This window comes from Cynocephalus volans, chromosome 10 (assembly GCF_027409185.1).
Source record: "Cynocephalus volans isolate mCynVol1 chromosome 10, mCynVol1.pri, whole genome shotgun sequence".
Lineage (NCBI taxonomy): Eukaryota > Metazoa > Chordata > Mammalia > Dermoptera > Cynocephalidae > Cynocephalus > Cynocephalus volans.
The window spans coordinates 116,749,276-116,770,575 of NC_084469.1; the positions used below are offsets into that span (position 1 = coordinate 116,749,276).

At 48.0% G+C, this 21,300-nt stretch overlaps 1 protein-coding gene across 1 annotated transcript in view; it reads right to left on the reverse strand.

The window, feature by feature from the left end:
- Positions 1-3,753: 3,753 nt before the first annotated feature.
- Positions 3,754-21,300, reverse strand: part of CRISPLD2 (cysteine rich secretory protein LCCL domain containing 2) — a 73,853-nt gene continuing 56,306 nt past the window's right edge. The window contains exons 14-15 of the mRNA XM_063111833.1: positions 16,872-17,005; positions 3,754-3,854 (exon numbers count right to left, since the gene is read on the reverse strand). Of these exons, the coding sequence (XP_062967903.1) occupies positions 3,800-3,854; positions 16,872-17,005 (189 nt within the window). The 3' untranslated portion in view covers positions 3,754-3,799. The remainder of the gene's footprint in view (positions 3,855-16,871; positions 17,006-21,300) is intronic.

Genomic DNA, 21,300 nt, shown 5'->3' on the forward strand with positions numbered 1-21,300 from the left:
CTCACCCATGATAGGTCTAGGAATGGGCACAGGGCCCATGGAAGGGGCACAAAAAGAGACCCACTGGATGCTACTGGGAAAGATTTTCTTTCCTGATAAAGAGAACACTGTGTGAAAAAGGTCCCTGCCACTCCTATCCCTTCTTCCTGTCTCAACCCCAGTTGGGTGGGGACAGCTTGTGGCAGGGTGGCCTTCCTAAGACGAAGGAAGAGAAGACACAAAGCATGTGGAGATGTCAGACACTTTGAGAGCGCAGGCCACAGCAGGCTGCCCTCTGTCAGCTGCTTCTCTGGAGACCACAGCCCCAGGCTGTGACGGGGCTGCACCCTGCTGGCCTTGGAGCTACTCTCTGAAGCCTTGCCCCCAACACCGAGGTGGCCTGCTAGTGTCAAGGGACCTTAACTGTGGTCGTGGATTTCCACTGTGTTGGACACCATCTCTCCCAAGAAACCGCTCGTGTAAAGGCGCACCTCGCGCTTCAGCGCTTACTTTCCGCAGAGTCCTGCTTCCATCCCGAGCTCTAGACGCTCACGACGTGGGAACTCACCCACCGCGTGGCGAATGCACTTGTCCGCCAAGCGTGTTCCCTGTGAGATTTGTTCTCGTTAGTCTCCCCCTCATTACGGATCGTGAACCTAAGGGGAGTGTTCTCTGTGTATGGAGATAAACCATGTGATTTGTGAAATCATACTTTGATCAGCTTCTTATTGAAACCATACACAACAAACCCCAACCCCAATGTGACTGGATTTGGAGGTAGGGCTCTTAAAGAGGTGGTTAAGGTTAAATGGGTCATAGGTGTGGGGCCCTTATAAGAAGAGAGAGGGAGACACGAGGGGTGTACGTGCACAGAGAAAGGCCATGTGAGGACACGGAGAAGATGGCCATCCACAAACCAAGGAGAGAGGCCTCAAAGGAAACCAACACTCTGGCACCTTGATCTTGGACTTCCAGCCTCCAGAACAGTGAGAAATACATGTCTGTTGTTTAAAGCATCCAGTCTGTGGTCTGTTGTTAAGGCAGCCCTAATGGACTAAGACAGTGACAGAAGGAACTGTCACTCTCTGTATGATCCAGGGACCAACAACAACCGTGTTCACTGGGAGCTTGTAAGAAATGCAGTCTCAGGCCCTGCCCCAGAATCTGGATTTTGGCAACCCTGTGCCACCCACCCCCCAGTGACTCCCACACTTTAACTGGCATCTCTTGCTGCTGATCCGGTGAGGGGCTCCACCAGGCTCCAGGGACAAGTGTCTCCCAGCACCTGTGACGTTCCAGTAGAAGGGTCACACACACAGCAGCTGAGAGCCTGCGAGGAGGTTTTCAATGTTTTATTTCACAAATTGTTCAGACGTATCCATAAAAGACGTTACAGAAATGCTTTAGAAACCAAACCAGTTTTATTGAAACAACAGCAACAACGTGGCCCCTGTTCACCCAAAGCACAAAAAACATTTACAATGAACTTTTGTACATAGGAAGTAGTAAAATACATCATTTTTCATAGAAAAAAGCACACATGTAAACTGCGGGCTGAGTGAGCCTACAGACAACAGGAAAAGTCGGCTCACGCTTCAGAACACGATAGGGCAAAAATCCGAAGGAAACCACAATTTTGCATGGGGGGCAGGAGACGCAGAGCACCATGGGCTCGCCGTCGCAGTTTAAACATGGGGTTAGCACCGAAAGCACAAGGGGCCCTGCCTGATAAACACACAGAATTAGAGGTGGTCCCCAATGACGAGGGCTTATAATTTGTGGTCTTGTTTCCATTTTTTGGGAAAAAAAAAAAAAATGGATCCAGTTTTGAAATGTTGGTGCGGGTGAAGAAGCCAGCCAGGCTGGCCCAGGAGGGGCCCTCGGCCCATCAGGATGGGCCGGTGGAGGAGGCCTGGAGGAACCTGGGAACTTTATTTTAAAGTAAAGTTTTTATTGAATCTTTTTATTGAAACTTCTTTTAAAATTTTATTGAACTGGAAGTTTCAATTCTCCTTTGGGTGGGATGTTTCAGAAGCAAACCCACTGGAATTCCCCTGGACTGGTCACTGATTCTATAAAACCCAGCGAGGGGATCTGATCTACTTTGCCGTCTTGACACTGCCACAGTCACAAACAGCTGGTGACAAAGCAAAAGCCCGACAGCATGACACCCGGTATCCAGAAGTTCACAGGTACTTGGTGGCAACCAGACACACCAGCTGGCAGTCTGACCACTTCTTTCACTCAGACATTGGGGGTGGAATAGTCAGTACCTGTGATTACTACTAGCCCACAATGCACAAAGCAAAAACAGTTGTGCAAACTTTAGCTCAGTCACACTAACAGTTTGATTGCCTTTTCAAACACCCTAAAGGGCTTTTTTTTTTTTTTTTAAAGCTATTTACCTTCAGATTCTGCATTAATTAGAGATGCAATCAAATGAAGAAAGCACCATTCTAGGTCCCCAGGTAGAGTTCCTTGTCCAGACTATCTCAGATCTTTGTTTTGTTTTTTTTCTGCTGGTTCTTTTGCCTAAGAAATATTTTGATGGAAAGTGAAATCAAATTGGAAAGCAGCATTCACAAAAGCGATATATTGGCCAGCCTGGTAGAGAAGGGTGGAATTTTACCTTCTGCAAAGAAATGCTATTTACAAAAGGGTATTTCATTTCACTGTGGGTTTTTGGTTTGGGCTGATGAAGGACTTTTATAAAGTGATGGAGGCTGGAGCACACCGTACTCCTTGGGGCCTTGGGAACGTTGGCGAGAGTCGTTCCACAAAAACAGGAAAAGAAATCCTTCCAGTATTACCGTTGCTCCTGTTATTACTCTGCAGGACAGTTTCATAACCACAAACTGAGCTGCTAACCTCGGTGAGGAATGTACCAAGGAATTCACTCCTCCCACTATGAAAAAAATAGGCCATCCGATTCATGGGGAATCTGAACATTTAATTGCCGTGTTTAAAAAGCAGCAACAGAGCAGTCCTTCTTTGGCTGTTCTCAGACATCTCAGTGGAACCATAAGAGGCAAGAGTTAAGAGAAAGGGAGCTTCAAACAGAATTGCTAGCGAAGCAAAGTCCTGGGTGTGAGCTCTGACACATAAACTAGTCAGGAGTGGGGCATGAGCCACAACAGGTAGGGGGTAAAGAAAGGATCCGATTCATTAGTCCTCAATGAGACCAAAGGTCACGGCAGAAAACAGACGGGCCACGTGGACTAAAGGAATGACAAAGACAAGATAAATCTCTGGAGTTACTGCAGAACTCTAAATAAACCAGCACTGCTGTATATTTAACTGGCCTGCACGTGGCCAGGGCCCGTGGCAGGACACTAGCAAGGACACACCCTCTCGTTCCAGCCCATTTGTCTGACCAGCAAACATTAAACCCATTTTTCTCCATTGGTAGGGACGGAGTGTGTTTTGTTTTTTTTAAAATAGTTACGTTCTACTCCATTCCTGGAACTCACCCTGTGCTTGTTCAAGATGCCTCTTCCCACACCACAAAATGCCTTTAAGAGGTGGGTCAGATCTCTAAAGGAGAGACAGCACCCAGACGGAGAGAGACCCCCAGGCCTTGGCAGGATTGGTCACCAGCCATCGAGCCAAGCTCCTGGGGATGCTGTTTCTCCACAGTGAGGGGATGAGATGTCACCCACGCCAAAGGCCATGAAGGGATGTGACATTGAACACCATTCAAAGGAAGTTTCCTGACCCCTGTCTTCCCACCCTACCCCACCCACAAATGACAAAATAAAAATAAAAAGCAAAACCCCAAAGCTCTCTTGAAGATGCCCCCTTCTCCCTTGGTGCTGGAGATTCACTGCCTGACAGCAAAGATCCGGAAGGCCTTTCCATCCCGAGGAGTCCCCAAGCTGGAAAAGAAGGGAGAGCATGTGTTACTGAACGGTCTGGAGGGCCTCGTACACAGACTCTGGCCGGGAAGGGACAGCTGGGGCCCATGTGTCCCCCGCAGTGGAAGAACCATGGCTGAGGGACACTTCCCCACAGCTACCGAAAACAGGGCCTGCCCAGAGTCAAGAGCAGCTGGCGGGTCCCACTTTCTCGGCAAATGAGACTCAGTCTGAATCTAGGTCAGGGTTGTTAAGTTATTTTCTTTTAACTCAGGGATTTACTGGCCCCAGTCTGTCTGAATTTGGACTCACCCTCCAAGATTTCTGCCCAGTTTCATACCACCTGTCAACCCAAATAGTGGCCATCTGGTTGACAGATTAATAGGATATAGTACCACTTATAACAATAATGCACATGCTGCTGCCATTGAAATAGGCACACTTGCTACATTTAACTTGTATAAAAGAAAAAATAAATAAAATGGGGCATGCCAATTTGTCTTGGGTTCTGTGTGGAGCACTGTGCCAATTGCTGTTTAGCATTTGCACCTTCCTCTGAGGCAGGTGCTATTACTTTCCCTGTTTTACAGGTGAGGAAATGGAGGCACCAGGTGACTTACCCAAGGTCACATCGCTGGTAAAAACTGCCCTCTCCCAACAGGAGTCAAATCCTTCAGTTAACCAAAGACAGTTTTTACCAGCTTTACTGAGGTATAACATACCATGAAATTCACCCTTCTTAAGTGTCCCATTCAGCATTTTTTAGAGATTTTATAGGGTTGTGTGAATATCTCCACAATCCAGTTTTAGATCAGTCACCCTGAAGAGATCCTTCATGTTCATTTACAATCAATTCCCCCTACGCCCAGGCCCTGGCAACTTCTGTCTCTAGGGATTGCCTAATCTGGACATTTCATATACATGGGATCATACAATACGTGGTCTTTTTGTCTGGCTTCTTTCACATAGCATAGTGCTTTTGAGATTCATCCATGTTGTGGCATGTATCAGAATTTCATTCCTTTTTATAGCTGAATAATATTCCATTGAATGGTTGGACCATGTTTTATTTATCCATTTATCAGTTGATGGACATTTGGGTTATTTCCATGTTTTGGCTGCTGTAAATAGTGCTGCTAGGTGTATTCACACACAAGCTGTTGTGTGGGTGTGTGTTTTCATTCTTTTGGGGACACAGTTAGAAGTAGGATTGCTGGGTTGTATGTTAAGTGTACATTCAATTTTTTTTAAAAAAAGGAGAAATGGTTTCCAAAGTGTCTGGGCCATTCTACATTCCCAGCAATGCACGAGGGTTCCAGTTTCTCCACACCCTCACCAGCACTTGTTACTGTCTGTCTTATGCCATTTCAGTGGGTATCCAGTGGAATCTCATTATGGTTTGAATTTGCATTTTTCTAACAACTCGTGATGCTGAGCTTGTTTTCACATGTTTATTAGCCATTCGGATATCTTCATTGCTGAAACGTCTATTCAAATAATTTTTCTAGTTCTTAACTGGGTCATTTGTCTTCTTAATATTAATCTGTAAGAGTTTAAATACATGTATGTACACATACATATAAACACACACACACACACACACACACACACACGGGGAAATCTTTTACCAGGTACACAATTTGCAAAATTTTTCTCCCAGTCTGTGGTCTGTGTTTTCATTTCCTTACTGGTGTCTTTTAAGGCACAAAAGTTTTTAATTTTGATGAAATCCAATATATCAATTTTTTATCAGCACCGCACTCTACCGAGTGAGCCACGGGCCGGCCCTAATATATCAATTTTTTAATGTACAGATTGTGCTTTTGGCACACCATATCTAAAAACCCATGGCCTAATTCAAGGTCATGAAGATTTAAATTTGTTTTCTTCTAAGAGTTTTATATTTTTAAGCTTTTACATTTAGGTCTTTGATCCATTTTTAGTTAATTTTTAAATATGGTGTGAGGCATACCAATGTCATCGTTTTTTGCATGTAAATACCTAGTTGTCCCAGAACCACGTGTTGAGAAAGCTATTCTCTGCCCATTGGATGGTCACGGCCTCTTGTTGAAGGTCAGTTGACTGCAAACATGCACTGTCCATGATGTTCTCTTGATCTGTGTGTCTGTCCTTCTGCAGGCACCACTGTCTTGATCACTGTAGCTTCAGAGCACATTCTCTCCTCGCTGTCACATGTCCACAGCTTTCCAGGACACCAGGGAGAGTGGGAGCTCATCAAGGCCCCCATGGCTGTCTCCTCCAAACTCCCTATTGAATTTTGGGCCAGTCTTTCAGTCCGGTGGCTGCAGCCTCAGGCTCGCTGGGCTTGGTTGTGTGCCACGGGGATCCCACCTTCTTGGACAACAGGCAGAGCTCTGTGGTTTTTCCACACTCAGCTTCCCATCAAGCAGAGCTGCTGGTTCTCATAGTCTGCCCCACACAGGCAGAACCACCAGCCGATGGGGTTGTAGGTGGGGTGGGTGTGAGCAGCCCCGGGCTCAGACCCCACAGGTTCTCTCTGCTCTGACCCAAGGTTCAAGTGTTTTGAACAAGCACTTCCTAGTCTGTCGTGTGTCTTTGCAGTCTGTTGTGTTTCCAGAGTCCCGGGACGGCCGTTTCTGAGCGCTGCTGCTGGAAAGAAGCCCTCCCAGACGGACGCCTCACCCCTTCCTTCTGGAGACCGCGCCTCTCGAGCATTTCTTCCAACCCTGAGTCTTAATTCCTACACCAACACCAGCTGTGCAACCTTGGCAAGTCATTAAGTCTCTTGATTTATAAATATATGTACCTTCCTGAGTGTGTCATGAAAATGCCTGGCCCAGGGAGGAGACCAGCATGTGAGACCGGGAAAGTGGGAGGAGGGTGTCGAATTAAATTGACAGGAGGCTGTTGTTTTGGACTGAGCTCCTGCACCAGGCCCAACAGACTAGTCCAAACCAGAATGGAGTCGCTCATGCTAAGTGCCATATAATCAAACTGAACATAGAAATGGGCCAGTTTTCCAAAAAACAGGAGATTCACAGCCACCAATTGAAAGGGGCCCAGTCATAATAAGGAAGTCCCCTCTGATTTAAGTAACTTTGAACCACCAATCCGATTTTTGTTTCTTGTTTCTGCTTTCTGCTGCCTGTCTCTGCCTAAATGGCTCACTCCCTCTGTGCAACTCATGGGGGCGCTTTTCTATCCTATAGATGGGAAGCTGCCCAATTCATGAATCGATAATAAAAGCCAGTTAGAGGGCTGGCCTGTGGCTCACTCGGGAGAGTGTGGTGCTGATAACACCAAGTCAAGGGCTAAGATCCCCTTACTGGTCATCTTTTTGTTTTTTTAAAGCCAGTTAGATCTTTAAACCTTAATTTATTAAAATTTTGGTTTTTGACAGGGGGCAACACAGTGCCTCTAGACCCCAAAGTAGGTAGATGTTCACAAAGTGCAGCTAGGAGTGGAGTTTTAACATCAAAAGTAAAATCGACAAGAATAACACAGCTATACTTTTTTGGTTCTGAGGAGGTAATCCTTGCACATGGTTCTAACTGATAAAGGCACAAAGACTCTGTGGAATACACTAACATTCATAAAGCAAATGTATTGCACAGGGCCTAGTTTCCAAAGCCCTGTAGTTTCAGGTTTAGCCTAACTTCTTAAAATTACATCTAGAAATGTTAACCTTGCAAAAGACAGGAAACTTTCCCCAGGCTAAAGTCTCTGTTGTGGATATAGAATTGTAACACAGCAAAGTTGCTGGCTCTCAAGGACCGATGCCCTTGAGAGCAGGTTAACCTACTGATTGTTATGTAAAAATACTGAGGAAACTGCTGCAGGAAAACACAGTATTTGCTAAGAACAAGCTTTTGTTGGTGGATCGACTTAACCTTTTGCAAATTGCATTATGGAATGTCACTTTGCTTATTTCAATGATGTTACTAGTTTTCCATGTGTTACCCATAATTCTGCTGATATCCTTGTGTTTTTGTAATGGTTAAATCAACTGAATTTTCTTGTAAAACTTCCTTGTCTTTACAACAAAAGGGAGAGGCTAACTCTGGAGGGAGCTGACACATTCAGTTTTGCCCCTCCTAATGGGAAATTACTGAAGTGCAGTCCGTCTGGGCTTTAATGCATACACAGTACTTTTTTTCATCTCTGTTACACAGGGAAAAGAGGTGTAACAAGATTCCCCTTCCCCACCCTGTTTTTCTGCACCAACTTCTCCTCCCCAGAGGCATCCTATGCACATGTAAACAACTACGTATATTCTCTCCCACCCATTTTCCACACAAGTACTATGCATGTGCTGCTATGTACATACTACATATGCATACTAATATGCACTTTGCTTCTTCTGCTTAATACAACTTAGAATTTGTTTCTTTTCCATACATAAAGAATGTTCCTATTCTTTTTATTCAGTTGCATAGTGTTCTATTGTATTAAAGTATTATATTTACCTGTGTCCCTACTGGTGGATATGTAGTTCTTTCTAATCTTTTGCTTTTGCAAACAACAACATTATTGTCCACGGAAATTTTTGCATATGTACGAGAGTACCCAAGGACAAGCTCCTAGGAGTGGAATTGCTGGATCAAAGGATTTCTGCATTTCTAATATTGACAGCTGCCAAATTGCCCTCTATACAGGCTGTACCAACTGACAACTCCTGTGACAGTGTGTGAGACTGCTTGGCAGCATGGTGTGTGATCTGGCTTTTGTTTTTGGACAACTGAAGGTCAGGAAAGGCATCTAGGTACAGTTTTAATTTGTATTTCATTCACTTTGAATGAGTTTGAGCATCAGGTTAAAAGCCGAGCCATGATTTATAAGCACAATTTCCTTTCTGGTCCCCTTTCCTAACAAGAGACCCCAGATTGGAAACTCCTGGACCAGACAGATGACCCTGGCCCTCTGATTGCTGGGTGAGATCAGCAATCCTCCGAGAGCAGGCTGCTTGGAATTCCTGCTTGTTTTTCTCCCTTTCCCTATGGCAGCTTCAGGCTTTTGGCTACCCTGGGGTTGAACTGTGGAGACGAGTATCAGATGGGCTCCCTCAGAGGGATGGAACCATGAAGGAAAGCCAAGAGGCAAGACACAGCGGAATGTGGCTGCAGGCTCCCCACTGGACCAGAGGAGGGAGGACAGCAGCCACCTGGGGCCTGGAGTTACCCTGGCTGCCCTGCTGGTTTCTGGAAAGCTCAGATTCCAGGGCTCTGCTCAGGCTTCGAGGCTGCAAGATTTCCCTGGTTTCTCTGCCCAAATGAACAGTCTGGGAGAACCACCCAGAGCTACAAGCTACCCGGCTATTCCGCATGGTGGGCAAGCTGTGTTTTGTATTCTCCTTGACTTACAGGGCCCCAAACAACCGAAGGACAAGGGAGCCATTCAGGCTGCCATCCAGAGCAGAGGCTGCCAGCCCGAGGCACCAGGACCTCTTGTCTGGACCTACCAAGCATTAGCATTAAACAGCCTGTCCACCTTGGAGGCAAGAGCAGGCCCCTCTGAGCCAGGTGGGTATTTCTCAACACAGCAGTGTGCTGACACCACCAAGGGTGTTGATGTGCCACTGCCAACATCAAATGCTGGTCCCGTCCACTGCCTCAGACAAAGAACCACCCAGGTTTGGGTTGCTTAAGAGCCTCCAGGTATTATGAATGTGTTTATAAAAATACACTTTTATAAAATGTATTGAGCAAGTTTCATAAAGGACACTGAACAATTTTGATAAAGGATATTAAAAATACCCCAACCAGTTCTGAAGCAGTTGCTGAACTCAGTAATTTGTCTGTCATTCAGTCAGTGTTTACTGAGCATCTACTACATGCTAGTCACTGAGCTCAGTGTCAGGGATGTGGACTAACAAAACTGCTGGAATTCTTGCCTCCATGGGGCTCACAGTCTGGGGTGGGGAGGTCAACAGCTACATATGCGTAGTGTGTAAGCAACAGTTCCAGAAGGCAGTGAGTCGTGGGAGCAAAATGTCACAGGCCAGATCAGTGAGGAGAAGGGCAATTTCAGACTTGATGGCAGTAGAATGCATCCCAAGGAGGTGGCATTTGTGATTAGATCCAAATGACAAGTGGGACCCAGCCACAGGAATATACAGAAGCTGAGAGGGTCCTGGATGGGATGAAAGGAGGTGCAAAGGCCTTGAAGTGAGAATGGTTGGTGTGTTGGAGGGACAGAGAGAAGGCAGTGAGGTGGGAGTGTAGTGAGCAGGAGCGCGGAGAGTGGTGAGCAGGCGGGGCAGGCGGCTGCAGCCTCGGGGTGAGCAGGTGGATTTTATTCTAGGCGCGATGGAAAGCATAGGGCAGGGGCCTTAAATAAGAGACCCACTGTGCGTTACATGAAGAGAGCACTGTGGGGGCTGTGGCTATTCTACTAAAGGGAAGTTACCTAAAGAAATTGTCAGGAAAGTGCACAGGCTTGTGCAGAGACGTTCTTTCTAGTGTTTTTTTCAATGAAAGAAAAAAAGGAAACAACCCAGATATTAATCAACTGGGTAAATAAACGACAGTCTATCCACACCACAGAATACAACAATACTAGTAATATGATGCCCCCACCCTTTGTTTTAAAAGTATGTTGGTATGTACAGAAAAATTCTGAAAGGAAGTACACCAGAATGTGGTTGTCTCTGGGTGTGGAATGTGGAATGCCACTTATTAATTTCTTAAAGTTATTTACTATCTCTTGAACTTTCCCTAATCATTGTTCTTTTTTTTTTTTTAAAGAAAGACCTTTCAAAGATCAAGGTGAAAGGGCAGGGAACAATCCAGGGCTCTCTAAGGACATCCCCAGGGAGCCAGGACAGGGCAAGCTGGCTTCGTTCCCCTCAGTTGCCTTGAAACTCCCTCAGGGAGGAAGAGCTCGCTATGTGGTGCCCCACGACACAGAATGGATTAGAGAGACAGGACAGCTGGCTCCGGGAGTGGTGTGACCTGCTCAGGAGGGACCGAGGTGCTGTTCACGAATTGGCAGCTGGCCCCTTGGAGTCCTGCTACAGATGAACAGTTAACAGAGGTTATCAGGGTGCATGTTGGAAACTCATTTTCTACTTGCTAGACTTATTTAAATTATAAATTTCTTTTATAATAAATCTTTTCAAGATAGAAACAAGTGTGCCTTAGCATTTAAGGCTCACCCTGGCCCCTTCTTGGGAAAGGTCTATGCCCCAAGCTCAGTGACTATCTGGGCCGAGGAAGTCAGGTGTGCTGGTTAAAAGCATGCATGCTGGTGCAGGAGGCCTGGGTTTGAGTCAAGCTCTGCCTCTTGTTGGCTGGGCAACCTTGGGCAAGGTACTTAACCTCTCTGTGTTTCTTCTTCCTTACTGATAACAGAGGGATAATTACAGTCCCTGCCTCATATGGCTGTTGGGATTAGATGAGATGAGCTAATGTATGTACAGATTGCAGACAGTTGGGAAATGGGTGGAGGGAGGGTGATAGGGGTTAAATGTGTCCCCCAAAGTTCCTATATTGGAAACTGGATCTCCATTGTAACAGTGTTAAGAAGGTGGGAAATCCAATTCAGTATTTGAAAAATGGGGCCTTTAAGAGGTAGTTAGACCGTGAGGACCGTGCCCTCATGAATGGATTGACCCATTCATGGAGCAACTAGCGTGGTTCTGATGGCTTTAAAAGGAGAGCGAGTGAGCAGGTTAGCTCTCTTGCTCAGGCCATTTTCACCATGTGACATCCTGAGTCACTGTAGAGTTTCCACCAAGAACAAGGCCCTTACCAAATTCATCCCCTGGACCATGGACTTCCCAGCCTCTGAAACTGTAGGAAATAAAGCTCTTTTCTTTATGAAGTACCCAGTTCCAGGTATTCTATTAAAAGCAACAGAAACAAACAAATCCAGAGGGAAACCCACCCAGTTGCTATCAGCGTTTCCTCTGCACAGCAAAGGGACCCTAACACCCGAGACTGGATCCAGCCTGGCTCAGGGGAGACTGTACAGCACATTAAATCTGGAAATAACAGCTCAACGGTTTTTGCTTCTCAGAATTTCTAGACACAGAGATTTTCAGTCGCCTAACCCTTGAGATTCCCAGAGCTAAGCTGTCCAATATAGTAGGCACTAGCCACAGGTGGCTACTGAGCACTTGAAACGGGGCTTGTCCAAATTTCGATATGCCACAAGTGCAAAATACACACCATATTTCCAAGATTTTATACAAAAATGTGTACATTTCTTATTAATAATTTTTTCTATTGATTACATGTTTAAATGATAATTTATGGATAAATAAATAAAATGCATTCTAAAATTTCCCTTCTATTATTTTTTATAATTTTTTTTCTTTTGGTGGCTGGCCAGTAAGGGCATCTGAACCCTTGACCTTGGTGTTATCATACCATGCTCTAACCAACTGAACTAACTGGCCAAAATATCAGCCTTTTATTTACTTATTTTTTTGGCAGCTGGCAGTATGGGGATCTGAACCTGTCACCTTAGTGTTATAAGGTTGCACTCTAACCAACTGAGCTAACCGGCCAGCCCCTTACTTTTAACTATGGCTACTAGGAACTTAAGAATCCCGTATGTAGCTTGTAGTGTACACCTGTTGGACTTGCCGCAGTAGACACAAGTCCTTTGAGGACAGGGACTTTGTTCCCTCCTGTTCCACAGCATCTAGGACAGTACCCAGCACAGAGGAGCTGCCCACAAATGTAGGTGAATGAGTTCACTACTTAAATGGAATTCTACCTACATATACCTCTCTATATGGGTTACATTTTTAAAAACCAAGCAACCGAGAATGCTATATGTCATTGGTGGTGTATTTCCCAATCTCCTTGTGAAATGTGTCTTAACAAAATGGGTCTAAGAAAAAACCCTGCACTGACATTCATGTCCAGTTTTTCCCTGAGAATATCCAGACACACCCTGGTCCCAACAGTAGAGCTCTTCCTGACACTTGTCCTGCCTTTGCCGTCCGGGTGGGTGGGGTGAGAGGGACAAGGTGCCTCTTCTCTTCTGTTGTTGCACATCTGCATGGTCACCTTTCAAAACTTTCAGGAAATCCTCTTCTAGAAAAGGGACATTGCTAAACCAAAGCCACTCTGGAGCAGAACCAACTTTTGGCCTGGGTGCTGAGAATTCTGTTCAGGAAGGTTTGGTTGTTTGTGTGTTTGATTGAAGGAGTCCCTAAATTTAAAATGCAGTTGCCATGAACTGGTACCAGTATATCCCAGTGTCCCAGCAGCCATCAGGGACAGAGCCACCCTCCGGCACACAGTCCCTACTGGGAACAGGCTTCCGGGATATTTCCCAGCCCCATGCTTTGGAGAGAGAGGGCTGCTGAGGTCCACCTAAACAAGGGGAGGTGGGGCACGGTCACCCCGAGGCGTCCCTGGAGACATCTCTGCTGGAACCACGTCACCAAGGAGGCCCTTCTGGACAGCAAGACTGGCCCTACTTGCTGCTCTCATCAAGAAGGACACTGGGGGGGGGTGGTCACCACATTCGGTCTCAAGGGAGATATGGGTGTTGGACATACTGGGACCAGTTCATGGCAACTGCATTTTAAATTTAGGGACTCTTTCACCGTCCCTCCATAATAATGGTGACCTGGACCCTGCTGCAGGCCTCGTCATTTCTGCATCATCTTTCCCTCCCCCCGCCCCCACCAGACAGCAAGTCCCACAAGGGCAGAGCTCTGGCTACTGTGCTGTCTGCTGGGTCCCGGGTGCCTGGACATTGTGAGGACACCCAGTGTGATGCCTGCGTGGATGAGCAATTGCTGCAAGTGTGGACAGAAGTGTGAAAGAATTCCTGCAAGGTGCTTTACCCTTGTCCCAAGAGATCATGGATAGAGGCCATTTCTTATGACCAAGTCACTATGTGAAAACAAGCATTACATCTTGAGGTCTGAAACAGACCTCAGATGTCACGTCATAGCGACAGTGCCACCAGATTTGATCACACACTTCCTATGAGCCACTGGGTAAGGGCTTTGCTCATACTATCTCACTTAATCTTCACACGACCCATTTGACAGAGGCAGGACTGAAGCTTGGGGAGACTGCCTGCCCCAGGTGACCCAGCTGTCAACAGCACAGTGGGGTCCTCATGCCATCGGTCACCCCGCGCCCTCCCTGCCAGCCTGTGTGCAGCTCAAGTGCTCATTCCTCCTCTGGGCTACAAGTTCCTTGGTCTGGAACACCTCTGTGTGCCTGCAGGACCCCAGCACAGGTCCCTACACATACGGGTGCTCGATGAATGTTCAGTAAATGGATGACTCTTAAGAGCAAAATGTCAGAATCAGGTGTAGAGCTGACTCTCTAGGCCAGGTACACGTCACTGTCACCTTCACATCATCCTTACAACAGCAGCTGTCACCCCCCCCCCCCCCCCCCCGAGCAGGCACCAGGACCCCTCGAGGGTGTGTTCAGACACAGACGTGGAGCCACTCCTGACGTTCCGACTCCGCAGGTGGCAGGCGGGCCCGGGCACGTGGTCTCCTAGCAAGCCGCCTATCGGTTTGGGTGCGGTCGGTCTGGGGACCCCGTCTGGACCCTGCTTCCTTACTACCACCCCAGGGGGTAGCTGCTATCACTCCCCCCTCCCTAGGTGAGGAAACTGAGGCACAGAAAAGCTGATTAACGTGCTGAAGCATCCTCCCAGACTCCAGCCCACAGGGCTCAGGAGGAGAGAATCGAGAAGGAAGCGGGGCAGGGCCTTGGCTCTGGGAATGCCACGACACGTTGCTCAAATCTCTCTATCGAGCGGCAGGCGTCAGTGACATTTGTGCCTGGAGAGGCTGCCTGAAGACACTTATGATGACAGCAGCCTCTTGGGTGGGTCCTACAGGAAGAGAGAAAAAACCACAGACCCCCAGGGAGTGATGGGGAGAGATGCCACTGCAGGGACCTCCTCTCGGTCGCCTAAGCTTCCCAGACACCCACCTGTGGGGGCCCCACAATGAGGCCCTTGTCCCCAGCCCACAGGGAGGCTGCCGGGAAGTTCTCATGGATGACAGGAGGGGGAGTGACCAGCCCACCACACTCCTCAGGAAGCCCGTTTCCTCCTGACGGGGGTGCACAGAGCCCAGCAAATCGGCGCCCTGGGACTTCTTTCCAGCCTGGCCAGGAAATTCCACTTAATCAGCCACTTCATTTCCCTCCCATTAAATCAATGGAATTTCCCTTCATTAAGCTTTTCCCAGACAAAGCTCGCAAATGTTGAAGGAGAAAATCAGAAGCTGCTGATGCTAGCCACGGGGGCTGATGGCAGAACCGAGCGTGGCCTGGGAGGAGGTGGGGACGATTTGGGTGTTGGTGACACTGCACAGCATGACCTGGTGCTCGCCAGCACCCCAGGAGGCCAGGATGGGAGCAGGGGCCACGCCCCGGGAGACTACGACAGCTTAGGCTTCGAGGGCCAGGGCATATTCCAGTCTTGATTTTATACTCCTTTTCTAAAGAGGCCCATCGAATATAAAATATTCAGCATTCCCCTGTTACGGGCTGAATTTTGCCCCCCCCATTCATATGTTGAAGTCCTAACCACTAGTACCTCAGAATATGACTGTATTTGGAGATGGGGTCTTTAAAGAGGTAATTAAGGTAAAACGAGGTCATTAGGGTGGGCCCTGATCCAATATGACTGGTGTCCCGATAGGAAGAGGACATTAGGACACAGACACACAGAGACAGGATCACGTGAGGACGCAGGGAGAAGATGGATGTCTGAAAGCCAAGGACAGAAGCCCCAGAGTAAAACCAACCCTGTCAACGCCTTGATCTCAGACTTCTGGCCTCCTGGACTGTGAGAAAATAAGCATCTATCTGTTTTTAAGCCCCCCAGTCTGTGGTACTTTGTTACAGTGACCCGAGCAGACTGATACACACCCCGCACCTGGATCTGCCTTGGGTGGGTATGATAATCATTCCCATTTGACAGATAAATGAACTGAGGCTCGGGAAGGGCTGGTGCCTTTGAAGTCATAATGCTCTCAAGAGGAAACCCCGAGGCCTGTGTGTGACTTCCTTCCAAGGACAACAGCGATTCCCATGAGAATGGGCAGTGTGTGCCAGAAGATGAACTGGCAGCCTGAACTAGGGCTGGGCCCTTTCTGAAGAACATTCTGGAAAGGCGTACCCGAAGCCTTAGAAGTCTGCACAGGCTCTGACTCAGAAATTTCACTTTTGGGGATTTCAGGAAATAGTCTGGAGTATGTGGACACTGCCCCAGAAAGATGTCCACCAGGGTTAAGGTCAGCTTCCAGGGGACGGGAAAGAGCTTACACCTCCCACGAAGTGGAGTGCGGCACACGCATCAGACACAATTCCATGCTGGTGCTACCAACGGCACAGTGTAGCAGGTGTGCAGACCAACCTCTGTGATCTCTTAAGTGAAAATACAGAGCAGTCGCCACTACCCAGACTTACGGAGCGCTTACTACTGTCTGGCACTGGACACCCCCACCTCAATTAATCCTTCTGACCCCCCCTATGAGGTAGGGACTATTATTATCCTCACTTCACAGATGAGAAAACTGAGGCTCAGAGACATCAGGTGGCTTGCTCAGGTCACAAAGCTGGTAAGATGCAGAGCCTAGGTCTGTTGGACCCCAGATTGTCTGCTCTTATTTAAGTAACTCTGTGTAAGTGTGTTATTATGTAGCTTTGTAGAACTATTAGGTAAACTAATGTGCTTATTTTTGTCTCCTGCACACACACACACACACACACACACACACACACACACACACACACACACACACAGAAAAAGGACCAGAAGATACACACCAAAAAAATCTAACAGTAATTCCACCAGGTGATGAGTTATGGATGACCTACAGATTCTTAATTTTCTACAAAAGCATCCATTGGTAATAGAAAGAGAAGTTCTTATTTTGAAAAATGAAAGGAAGAGAAGAGAACCGAAGCCAGGCTTGATCTGGGTGTCCTGGTGAGAATGAACACAAGTCTACCCAATTTTATTCTAAAGAGTGGTGACTCTGGCCTCCTCCCAGGCTTCCCAAGGGGCCACTACCAGCTGGCCCTGAGTGTCGAGAGTCAGAGAGCGCCACCCTACCTTTCAGACTGAACTCCATTCCTGAGCGAGCCCACGTAGGCCTTCTTTTTGTCTACCGGCATCACATCCACTAAGCCCCCGCTGTCATTTCTGATGACTCCCGCGTGCACCGCGGTCTTACAGATGCTCGAAGTCTGAAAACACAGAAGAGCCGTGATTGAGGATGGAGATTCAAGCTCTAGGTTCAAGTCCTGCTGGGGGTGCAGAGGTCCAACCATTCCTTGGCTCCCTGGTTGGTGGGGTGTTCACGACATCAATCCCTGGGAAAATACCATGACTGCCTTGATTCCTCAAGGGTCTCTCCAGAGAGACCTAGCATCATTCATTCATCCATCTGTTCAACAAACATTTTTTGAGCACCTACCATGTGCCGAGCACTGTACTAGGCACTGGGGGGTTCAGCAGGAAACAAAATAAAGACCCTGCCTTCATGGAGTCCAGGGAGGCAGACAAATAAGAAATACACAGACAAGGCAGCTTTGGCTATGAAGAAAATAAAACCAGATCATGAGATAAAAAAGCCTGGGCGGAGGAGCTCTTTTAGAATAGTTTGTCAGGGAAGACAGTTCAGGGAAAACTAAGTGACAAAAAGGAACCAGTCACAGACATGGGAATATCTCTGTGCAGAGCCTCCCAGGCAGAGGGAACAATTTGTGCAAAGGCCCTGGGGTAGGGAGTAGGTAGTGAGCCAGGGCCATAGAATGCCATGAGTCAGGCAGAGGTGGTGCGAGAGGTGGGCAGGGACCGACCAATCTTGGTGTGGGCCACAGCGGGGGTTGGGTTACTTAGGTGCTGAGGAAGCCTCTGGGTTTTGAGCAGAGGTAGGATGTGCTGTTTCCTAAAGTTCTCAAGTAGTTCAGTTCCTGGATAATAAAACCCTCATGTTAAACTTTCATTAGGGTCTTAACATCCACAGAAAAACTGTCCTCAGGACAGGTTGTCTGAGAGTCACTGATCAACATTTTTCAATAATGAGGACATTCTTTTGGGGCTGGGGTGGTGGCTGGTGCTTAGTAAAGATGCAGATTCATGGACCTCCCCCTGAGCTGCTGATACAGATCCTCCCTAGCCGAGGGCCAGCGATTCTGGTGCACACTGGAGGTTAAGAACTGCCTGGCCACCTCCCTCCCACCTTCTCTGTGATCCTTTCACCTGGCCTCCGCCAAAGTCCGACGTTGGCTTTGGCAGTGGTCTCAATCCTTGCTGCACCTCAAAACTACCTACAGGGGCAGGCCCATGGCTCACTTGGGAGAGTGTGGTGCTGATAACACCAAGGCCATGGGTTCAGATCCCTATATAGGGATGGCTGGTTAGCTCACTTGGGAGAGCGTGGTGCTGACACCACCAAGTCAAGGGTTAAGATCTCCTTACCAGTCATCTTTCAAAAAAAAAAAAACTACCTGCAGGATCTTTCCACGATAATGATGCCCAGGTCCCCTAAACCTTCCCACTCCCCACTGGATTCAGCTGCTCTGGGATGAAGCCCGAGAGTAGGGGGCTCCCAGGGACAGCCGGGGCTGCACACAGTGGGGCTGGGTTAATCTGTGTGGGTGCACAGCCTCCTGCTCAGGGAGCAGAGCTAACACTGCTTCTGAGTTGATGAAGTAGCAGGCCCTGTGCTAACTGCCTTTTGCTCATCATCTCACTGAGTCTTTCAGTCTCCAAATGAGATGAGCGGCCACTGTCATCCCCATGTTGCAGCCAGAAAACATGGGCGCAGCCAGATCCAGCGACTTTGCAGAGGATACGCAGGCACTTAATGAGTTGGTAGACTCCAGCTGAAGGCTGGCTTGGGGTGAAGTCTTTGCCTCTGTGGACAGCAGAATAATGGCCCCCAAAGGTGTCTCCATCCTAATCCCAGACCTGTGACTGTGTGAGCTCTCATAGGAAAAGGGACTTTGCAGATGTGATTAAGTTAAAGACTTCGAGAGGGGGATTGTCTTGGATTATCTGGTGGGCGACTGCAATCACAAGGGTCCTTGTAAGTGGGAGGCAGGAGGGTCAGAGTCAGAGCAGCATGAGAAGGACTCCATCAGCCACTGCTGGATTGGAAGGGGGAGGAAGGGGCCACGAGTCAAGGAATTTAGGCTTCAAAAAGCTAGAAAAGGCAAGAACACGAATTCTCCCCTGGAGCCTCCAGAAGGAACACAGCCCTGCAGACACCCCGATTTTAGCCTGGTGAGTCCCATGAGGGACTTCTGACCTCCAGAACAGTAAGATGATAATTGTGTGTTGTTGCAAGTTACTAAATTTGTGGTAATTTATTACAGCAGTAATAGGAAACTAACGCAGCTTCTGACCACTGTCAACAAAATGTCCCAACCAGTATATGGGTCTAGTGGTCTGATTTAGTAAGTCCCTTAAGTATGATGACTTCGAATTACACAGAAAATAGAGTCCCCAGGAGAACAGCGCCATTGACATTGTGACAACCGCTCACCCTGGCTGATGGGCTCGGCTGCTCTGCCTGGCTCAGCAACTTGCCAGTTTAGAGAAAGCTGAAAAGTCAGACCCGTTGTGCACAGGGCGGGAGGACTGACTCCAGCCCTGATTTGGTTCACAACCTAGTGACGCGTGTCTACAGCTGTGGCCATCACAGGGGCTCAGCCCACAGGCACTGGGAGCGTCCAGGGTGGAGAGAGTGGACGGGCTGGGTTAGTTGTGCTTTATGTCATCACTGTGTGGTGCTGAGTGTGGACAGAGGCCACCACTGGCACATCTGACTCTGAAAACGTAAACATCACTAGGGCAGTGGGTCACTCAGCAGGGGAGCAGGTCTGGGTTTCATCTTCTCTCCATCCCACCCCCCTGCGCAGTCCCAGGGACCCCCAGTGTTCCATGGGAAAATAAAGTCCCCATGGCTGGTTAACCAAGCCGCACCTCCTTCGCAAAGAGAGCAAGAGGGAGCGAAGGGGACAAACCCTGTGCAAGTCCACTCATCTGAGGTATCCAAAGTCATGTCACAGACACAGAAGGTACAAGTGTGGCCGCCAGGGGCTGGGGGAGGGAGAGGGGAGGCATCGTTCAGTGGGAACAGGGTTTCAGACGTGCAAGATGAAAAGTTCTGGAGACCTATTCACTTCAATGTGAATACACTTAACCCTGCTGACCTGCACACGTAAAAACAGTTAGCGTGGTAAATATTTTGTGGACACTATACATATTTGTGGGGTATAGAGTTGACTATTAGTACTTGTGTACTATGTGGGATGATCAAATCAGGATAATTAGGATATATATAATTACAAAACATAATAAGATGGTAAATTTTAAGTTGTGTGTTTTTTACTATGAGAGAGAGAGAGACGACACTCAAGCTCAGTAGACAATGCTTTGCAGAACTTATCAGTGCACCCTTGAGAGTGGTCAGCACAGCTGCTGTCCCCTGTCCTTGCCATCGTCCTTGGCCCATCTGGGGGCCCCTGAAGCATTTCTAAGGCTAAAGAGAGGACACAATGAAAGGACAGTTAGACTGGAAGAGCTTCCCTGAATCGCCCTTTGAATGGGACAAACAACCTATCTAGCAGGTACCATACGCGAGCGAACGGACTGAGGTGGGCTCCTGGAATGTACTGATTTAAAATATCAACCGGAGCTGGCAGTTGCTACTGCTGGAACCCACAGCCTGCTCAGAAGCGGCAGCATTCCTTCCTCAGGGATCCTCCCCTCGGACTGCCGGTTACCACCCCATCCTTCAGAAATTGGATCATTCCAAGAGAAGTCACTGCTTATTCATAAGAAGAAAAACTGCCCTGCCCTTTTCCTGGGAAGTTAATGTTGCTGTTAAAAAGGTGAAGAGTCTTGGATCCGACACATACACTCAGACTAAAGGCTAGAAAATTGGACCTCTCACTCTGCACCACGGGTCTCGCTCTGCACCACGGGTCTCACTCTGCACCACGGATCTCACTCTGCACCACGGATCTCACTCTGCACCACGGGTCTCACTCTGCACCACGGGTCTCGCTCTGCACCACGGGTCTCGCTCTGCACCACGGGTCTCGCTCTGCACCACAGGTGTACTGAGAAACTGAAGCCACTTGCTGTAATCCCACACTAACATATCTGTCTTCTTCAATAAATAGACTGAACAAACGGGGCAGGGCTCCTTACCCAAAGTGGGTTCCAGGGGGTCTGAGAGGCCCTGACGTTGCAGGCAGAGCTCTGCACACCTGCAGGGCCTGGTGTTAGCACCAAAAACAGGACACCCCAGAGTCCCAGGCAAACTAGGATAATTGTCACCCCATCTGCATGAGGAAGCCTCCCCGACCCCCGCCACCATGGAAGGATTCATAACTTTCAATCCTCAAAGAGGTTTTTGCCCCCAAAGATTAAGAGGCAATACATTTGCATCCCTCTCAAAGAAGGGAGACTTAAACGAAATGGTTATTTTAGAATTCCTCTGAAAGCGCTGTTAGGAGGGATGAGT